The sequence below is a fragment of the Oncorhynchus kisutch genome, linkage group LG29 (genome assembly GCF_002021735.2).
Source record: "Oncorhynchus kisutch isolate 150728-3 linkage group LG29, Okis_V2, whole genome shotgun sequence".
Taxonomy (NCBI): domain Eukaryota; kingdom Metazoa; phylum Chordata; class Actinopteri; order Salmoniformes; family Salmonidae; genus Oncorhynchus; species Oncorhynchus kisutch.
In genome coordinates this window covers 28,608,661-28,617,491 of record NC_034202.2, presented here as the reverse complement: position 1 = coordinate 28,617,491, position 8,831 = coordinate 28,608,661, and the positions used below count along the sequence as shown (strand labels likewise).

Below are 8,831 nucleotides of genomic sequence, written 5' to 3'. Positions count from 1 at the left end.
TCCGAAGTCATCATGTAGGAACCATATTGCACCTGCGTTTCAATTGCTGTCATTTCGATGTCTCCTTTGGGAGATGCTTATTCCCTCAACGTACTCAATTTAATTTGCACTTTTCAATTAAACATACACGCACTGAGCAGTCAACTCTTAAGCCCGCAAAATTGTAGGAACACTGGTGCACCCGCCGCACGAAGTAGACCGCACTCAAACCCCTGGTCAAAGCAGACACACGTAACAGCATCTTGTTACATATGACTGGCTTGACCTGGGGCTATGAGTGACACTAAAAAGACTAGGCAGAACTAGTGGATATGCATGTATGCCTCTTGCAGATGCATCGATCTAGCCTGCAAGAGTTCTCATCTACAAATCAATATGGGTCAAACAAACAAACATGTGTAAGATATTCATTCCAATCAAGTCCTTGATATGTAGCCAGCCATTTGTGACAGGTCTTGGTGGGCACTGCCACTAACCAGAGGTTGCAGGTTCAGGATATGTGAGAAATGATCAAAATCAATGTGAAAGGCTTTATTCCACATTCACATAATGCAGAGCATTGTGTCATAGTTCTTAGTTCAGTAAACATGTCCCTTCATGCCCATAAAAAAAGTAGCCTCTTCAAAACAAATGAGTTGTTTCAATGTCATTTATTGAGACTTACAAAGAACAATGTGTCTTCATTGAAATGAATTTGACAGCTACAAATTAAAACAAATTCTCAATTAAGAATCAGGTGATCCATTTCTATATCTTTCAATAAATGGTTCTGCAATCAGCAACCTGTCTTTAATTTTCTGTAATGGACAAATAACAGTAATCTACAGATGTACAGTATTTTCCCTGATTTCTCATAAAGCTTGGTCTTACATATAGTTTTCAGTCCTAATCCACATGCGTTCAAACAAGTCTCTGTAAAAATGTCAGGAATTCCAATGGACAAAAGATTGGGAAACTGGAAGAAAAACTGTTTAGTAGTGATATGATTAGTGCCAATTCGAAACTATAACGTGACAGATAGGTAAGGGGACTTTGATTGAAACTGTGCACGGTGTATCGTAGGCCGATATAGTCCAGCTCTCATTCATTGAGGGAGGCCACTGAAGTCCTCAATAAACACAGCAATACAAACTTAACAAAAACAATATGGTGGAATTTTGGTGTTTGGCTGCATTTACACAGGCAGCCCAATTCTGATCTTCTGCCCAATTATTGGCAAAAGATCCAAATTGGGCTGCCTGTGCAAAAACAGCCTAATATATCTTAAGTCAACCACATGATTACATTAAGGTTCCCAATCAATGTTGGAAAATAATTGTAATCAGACAATTTAACAGGGTGATTAGGATATGTACAATTTACGTAAACTAGACAGGGAACGTAGAATACTGAATGTTGTCCTCTTGACATCCATATCTTCTAAGCTAACGCAGCTGTGGAATGTTCTCGAGGTGACGGTGTTGTAGGCCTGTAGATATACTGGTTATGGGATCAGAGTGAGAGGGTTTGGGCGTTGTGCTGCAGATTGAAGGGGGGGGGGGGGGGGGGTAGGTGAATTTGAGCGGGGCAGTGGTGCATTGGTTACTCACCCAGCATGCGTGGGACAGAGGTCGATAGCCCTACCTCCCTCCCTCCGTTCATCTGGCCTTTTGCGTACCACTGCGTCCTTAGCCGTTCAAAGCACAGCTGGAACGCCTCAGTTTTGAGCGTGAATGCACATCTTGTCTCACTGGAAATACCTCAGAAAAATATGCCACAACACAAGCATACGCAACAACTCCAGCATTCCCCAATCTGACCACCCTTAATTACAATAACTTAAGTTTCTTAAATCTGTTTTGAGTACAGGTTTAAAACCCATTTCTGTGATTAATTGAAGATTCATTTAATGACAATATACAGTGTGATTCATTTCAATTTGGCAAAATTATTCCTTTAAAAACATCAATAGAATCAAAGAAAATAAGAAAAATCCATGACTACTGTTGATGGGGGTCGTCTAATTTCGGAAAGGAAGATGGCCTCAGATAGAGCCATGACTGGACTATTTTACAGGCACATCTAGCGTCAACCCAGATCAGTTGGGTCTGCAAAAGGCTCAATAGTGTATGTGCCCTGTGGGGATTACCCTTATCAACCATACTAGTAGCAGTACTACAACTACAATGAGGGGAGTGTGGCCTCACTAACCCATTGGACAAGCCCAGACATTCAGGCCCTGGGTTCTTGTAAACTAGTTGTCTTGTGATAGTTTGTTGGGCTTCCAGCATCACAGACCTCAAATAAATAATAAAATGGCGTGCCTCGTGAAGGAGGAGTGGGGTCAATGAGGGAAGTGTATGGTCGAAGTGCAGGCGTGGTCGGGGGCAGAGGGCTTTACCTTTGTGGGGACTGCGTCCACGGCATTGCGCGACTAATTTTCTTCCCCCGTCACACACAACATGGCGTCCAGGGACCCAGGAGCCATTTTAGCTGTAATAATTAGCGAGAAGGGAAAACGTAGCTGGAAGAGCAATAACAGTAACAATGTCATGCACTACAGTTTTAAAACATCACAGAAAGCCATATCAACGAATTTACGTGCAATAAGCAGGTGCATGTTATCATGGTAACCAGAAAGAATGAGATAACGATTTAAATTTTTCCTATCAGAAATTAAAACCAATCCATAACCAACTGTAGTCTACAGCTCACTTCTACATCCAAATACTGTGACGCAGCAAGGCAACAAACATTTCTCATTCTAATGATATGATTGCCTTCAACTGATCTTCTGACACCCACGGCGACAAACTAACAAACATCGCCATGAGGTTTGTGGCATGTTCTGAGGTAGGTGTAATGAAGAGCTAGGCTGAGACCAAGTGATAGAGCCCAATTGAGAACTGTTTGAAATGATCTTGTCATAGTTCACAGGAATGGGATAATCTTTGTTTAAAGTGTTTCCCTTCAGACGTGAAAGGTTGAAATAATTAGTAAATCCTTTGGAAAAAAAACATGGAAACGATTTAATATCATGTTTAATCGCATGTCTAATAATTAACCCGATAGGGAAAACATTTCCTATTTTAAATTATAAAAAAATACAGCCGCATGTTGTTTTATTCTCAAACCAAGTCACTCCTACTTTTATTACTTAAGCTTGAGGCTTAAGGTTTCAATAGGTTACATACTGAATAATAGAAACCAATACGTTTCCATCAAACCTGGACAGCCTAATGGCTCCATTTAAGACAATTCATTAATTTGATGGTCCAATTGAAGTAAATACTCTCACAGAATATTATGATCAGGATCGCACAGGAAGTTCACTTCAACCAAAAGAAAACAAAGAAAAGGAAAATGTTTGTCCTGTACAAGGTCAAACCACACAATGTACTGTGTGTCAAAAGCCCACTAGTTTTTGTCCTTTGGAGAAAAGGTGAGGCCCAAAATGGCAGTTGATTACCCTCAGATCCTGAAAGGCATGCTTAAAGGAGGCCCTCTGCATGCACTTGCCACCAGCAGGGCTTTCCACATTTCCATTTAAACCAAACAGAGGTGAAACCAGTTAAGTCACTAGGCTAGTATTCATGGTATAATAATAGAAAGCATTCATGCATCACTGTCTGCAAATAAAAAAACGAGTTCCCCAGAAAATGCGAGTTTAAAGCTAGCCTTTCTAATCTTAAAGTGGTTTGCTAGATTGGATTTCTATCTGATCAGTTCCAACGGGAGGTCGTGTGAGACGTGGGGAAGGACTACATTCCCAGAGGCCAGAGAAAAGTGAGTTTTGCTTATGACTCCAGCAGACGTGTAATGTTGTTGCAGCAAAGCGCCTGGGTCTCGCTCCCAAAGCCCCAGACATTATGGAGAGAAAGTTTCATGACTGAGGTGTGAATGTGTATTCCTGTGATTGTTATAAAAAGTGAAGGCATCATGCTTAAATTGATCCCCTAGAATGTTCACAAGTGTCCACACATACAGTCACACTGGTCCTCATGTCCAAATTAGCCTACATGTAAAGATACTTGGCCCCTTGCTTTCCATTTTTCTTCCTAAACACAAGCTCTAAAACTTTTAACCATTTTATTAACCAAAGATCTACATACGCTGGAACATATTGGAACAGTGACTTTTCATATCAAGGTCTTCGATGAAGGCAATATAAATTTAAAAAACAAAATCTGGCCAATGGAAAGATAAAGCTCTAAACTATATACACTTCATGGCCAAAAGTATGTGGATACCCAAAATCATGGGTATTAATATGGAGTTGGTCCCCCCTTTGCTGCTATAACAGCCTCCACTCTTCTGGGAAGGATTTCCAGTAGATGTTGCTTCTATTCAGCCACAAGACATTAGTGAGGTCGGGCACTGATGTTGGGCGATTAGGCCAAGGCCTTCCCTAAACTTTTGCCACAAAAGTTGGAAGCACAGAATAATCTAGAATGTCATTGTATGCTGTAGCTTTAAGATGTCACTGGAAATAAGGGACCTAGCCGGAACCATGAAAAACATCCCCAGACTATTATTCCTCCTCTACCATTTGAGCAAGTAGCGTTCCCCTGGCATCCGCCAAACCCAGATTTGTCCGTCGGACTGCCAGATGGTGAAGCCTGATTCATCATCTGGACGTGTTTCCACTGCTCCAGAGTCCAATGGCGGTGAGGCTTTACACCACTCAAGCCAACGCTTGGAATTGCACATGGTGATCTTATGTTTGCGTGCGGCTGCTCGGCCATGGAAACCCATTTCATGAAGCTCCTGAAGAAACAGTTATTGTGCTGACGTTGCTTCCTGAGGCAGTTTGGAACTTGGTAGTGGGTTTAAACCAAACAGAGGTGGACAGATGATTTTTTACGCGCTTCAGCACTCGGCGGTCCTATTCTGTGAGCTTGCGTTGACTACCACTTCGCGACTGAGCCATTGTGTGAGCTATTTTATACACCTGTCCACAACGGGTGTGGCTAAAATAGCTGACTCCACTAATTTGAAGGGCTGTCCATATACTTTTGGACATATAGTGTATGTGAACTAATGGCTAATTTGGATGAGCTAAAGTCACCTTGAGGACAGAGGCAAGGCTCTGATTTAAAAAATGTATGGATCGATTTGGGTGCTTCCTTCATCGCTCAAAAATATACACATTTATTTTACACAATATATTTCAACTAGGCTTTTAACAAGGCACTCCTCTGGTATGGATTCATATTCTCGCATATTTGACAGATTATGGGACGGGGATGTGTAAGGAAGAGCTGTCATTACAGAGCCCCCAGTACGCATCACAACCATACACTTCCTTAAAACCATAACGACTTCACAATATAGATTACTGCATTATGGGGCAGCGTTACTATCAAAGCAAAACCAGGCATACTATAAAGTGAAAAATCAACTACCGGTAGTCAGAATTGTGTTTAGAAAAGAGAAGATGCAAAACAGGGGAATTATAAATGGGCAAACTTGCAGTGATGCACATTTGGACCACAACTACATCCCTCAAAACCCACACATTCACACACACACACATTCACACTGCAATGTAAAGGGTTATCGGTGCTCTGGCATGTGGGAGTAGTCAGGGCGGCGGAGGAGGGGCTCCTTGTGTGATGGAGGCGGATCATACGCTCTAGCTGGGGCGTAGGTAGCAGGCGCTTCCAGGTTGTGGGCCTCCGTCGGGGGCGGGGCCTGCATGGGCATCTGGTAGTTGGGCATTGTGGGGGGCATCTGGGTCGGGGCTGGAGGAGGGTAGCCATATTGGTACTGCTGGTACTGTTGTTGGTACTGCTGGTACTGTTGGTACTGCTGGACCTGCTGATAGTACTCTGCATAGCATCTGAAGATAAGAAAAGAGAAAGCCTGTTGAACACGTTTGATCTGCTTCAAAATAACTAAAACTGCCCCAAAGGTGCATCATGTACCTGGCAATGGGGTCTCTATCAGCAGCAGGGTCCTCTGGTCGGCCGGGTGGCGTTGGGAGGAGGGCGCGGCGTTTGGGGCGTGGCTGTGGGAAGGGCTGGGGCACAGGGTCAGGCAGCAGTGGGGTGGAGCGGCGTACTGGGCTGCGGTCCCTGTCCCCTGACTTAGTCCCCATCTGCTGCTCCGCTAGAACCTGCTGGCCCTGCTGGAAGAAGCGGGCCCGTGCTGCCTCAAAGATGGCCTGGGCAGTGGGTTCTGCACCCCCCATGGAGCCATAGGCTGAGCTGGCGTTGTAGAGGGCCGAGGCTCCACCATAGGCCGGGTTGACAGCAGCCTGGGCTGACGGTGCCTCTCCAGCTGTGGGGTCGTACTGGTTACTGTAGCCTTCTGCGTCCGATGTGGCTGAATTCTGATAGCTGGCGGCCTGGTTGGCTATAGAGTCGTATACCTGATCCGCTACAGAGCCGTACACCTGGCTGGCGAGGGCACCGTAGACCGCAGGGCTCACTGGAGTACCATCTGTGGCACTGGCTGCCGTCATGCCCTTTAGCGCAGCGTATGTGGGATCAAAGCTCGTTGTGTTGTAGACAGAGTTGTGCAAGCTCTGCTGCACCTGAAGAGGCAGACCTGCAGCTGCAGCAACGGCAGCAGCCAGTACAGCAGCCTGACTCTGGTGGTGCTCCATATGAGGGTTGATGGAGGGGCTTTCAGTGGCATAGTGACTCATGATGGGGGCCTTTGCTGTAGTCGTGGTGGGATTACTGGGCTGCACATTGGAGAGCTCCACAGAGAGCGGTCGGCCTTTGAAGGTGGTCCCATGGAGAGCCTCAATAGCCTGCACTGCATCCTCCTTCCGCTCCATGTGTACAAAGGCATACCCCGCAGAGGAGGAGAGCCTCGCTGTAACCAAGCACAGGATGATAAGACAGTCAGCTAATGAAGTAACCACTAACCATGTTTACCATCCATTCTGATGAGTAAAAGTACAGGTTTGATAAAACTCACCATAGGCCTGATGGAAACAAAAATTGTCTTAACTTTCCTAAATGTTGACAAAACACGTTCGACAGGATTGTATAAAAACAATTTTATGGTGAAATATAATGTGATAAACTGTGGTGGATATGCTTTTTTTGCATAGTTGTTGCTAGAATAACCATCATATGGAAGTAAATTTGCACTCATGCTATGTTGTGCGGTCCTCCTACGACGAGGTGAAAAAAACGCAGTTTATTAACAGATAAAATAAGTTATGATGAACCTGATGAGCTTGATGCTTATTTCCAATACATTTCAAAAGGTCTTAATTTGGATGCTGGTGACAAAGTTATCAGTGATTGGCTGTCGATTACATTTAATTGACCAATAAAAATGATCTTCCTCTTAGCCATAATCTCATGTACCCTGTGTGTTGTATCTACGAGCTATAGTGCATGTTCCAAGACCACCATGGACAAATTTACTGTTTATCCCAAGAGTTTGTGACAAAACCATTGACAGAGTTAAGATACAGAACAAAGTGCATGATGTCATTACACACAGTTTTGTATCCTCAACAGACCAATTTGATGAAAATACCCCTATCAGTATAATTTGAATACCAGTATTTGCTTAAAAATCTTTTGACAAGTGGATGGGAGGGTAGAGACTAACCTTTGACCTTATCACACTCCAGAACTTTCCCAAAAGTCTGAAAGAGCTCTTGCAGGTCCTCAGCAGAACACATGGCACTGAGATTCCCCACAAAGACCTTGGTGGAATGCATGGGCCTTCCGCGGGACTCTTCAACCACCAGGTTGCGGCCACGGAACTCCCGTCCATTCAGTTCCCTTATGGCTAGATCAGCAGCACCATCTCCTTGGAGATGGATGAAGGCAAACTGCCGGAGTACACTGCAGGTGACCACCTGTCCATATGGCCCAAAGAGCTGTGTCAGGTCCTCCTGAGAGGTGTCCAAAGCCAGGTTCCCCACAAAGAGCTTTATAGCTTCGTTCTTATCCGTTGACTCCATGGTTGGGTACACCTGGGGAAGGAGCAGGGTGTCAGTGACCTAGCTAGCTAATTTTAGTTTATATTTTAGCTGATGACATAACTGTTATTAAGGGACGTCTTAAGAAAAACCGCATGCAACCACTATAGGCAAATCATGAATATAGTAGTTTAATAAAACGTGACAAGTAACTAACAATAGTTTAACGCATAAAGCTAAAACTAGTCCATAGTCAACATTAGAAAACCTAGCTAGCAAGCTAACGTTAGTTTCCCCCTCCCTTCTCGAGTCGAGGTGGCATCAATTCGGTGATGCTTTGCAACACCCGATCGGGAAACACGAGATGCTCATATCGTTACATGAAATTGCTGTACTATACACACATTAGTTGGTCGAGGTGTGATCCGATTTATCCTGGCTCGCTAGCTGGTTAGCTAAATGATCAATTCGGCGCGGATTAGAGTTAGCTTACTGACTAGCTAAACTAGCCATTTTGCGGTGTTGAAAAATAATGTTTAGAAGCAGTTTAACTAATTACATCTATTTGCAACTATTTAGAGCATTATGCACATTTTTATATCACATTGTGCATTCATAAAAGTTGCCGAGTTAAACAAATATTACTCAAGTTTACACATACAAAAAATAAGCACACTGTGCATCCATCTTACCTAACGTGGTGCAATATTTCCAATGACCACCTCCGGTTCCGATCTTTGAGAGAGTGACGTATGATATTTTCAACAAATCACTAGAGCAGAAGTCTGGTTACATGTAAACGTTCATGGCAGGCGTATTACACAATGTCGGCTACAATAGTTTTCTACGATGTAAATGACCCTGTTGTTTGAGTGAAGTGAGTTTTGCTTATCACTCCAGCAGACGTGTAATGTTGTTGCAGCAAAGCGCCTGGGTCTCGCTCCCAAAGCCCCAGACA

General features: G+C 43.9%; 1 protein-coding gene across 1 annotated transcript; it reads right to left on the bottom strand.

Moving 5' to 3' along the window:
• Positions 1–633: 633 nt before the first annotated feature.
• LOC109874329 (RNA-binding protein 4) lies at positions 634–8,692 on the bottom strand. Its single transcript, XM_020466190.2, has 4 exons — positions 8,566–8,692; positions 7,558–7,927; positions 5,907–6,804; positions 634–5,821 (listed from the first exon to the last, which is right to left on the bottom strand). Exons 2-4 carry the CDS (start codon positions 7,913–7,915, stop codon positions 5,536–5,538), a joined length of 1,542 nt encoding a protein of 513 aa, XP_020321779.1. The 5' UTR covers positions 7,916–7,927; positions 8,566–8,692; the 3' UTR covers positions 634–5,535.
• Positions 8,693–8,831: the final 139 nt, after the last annotated feature.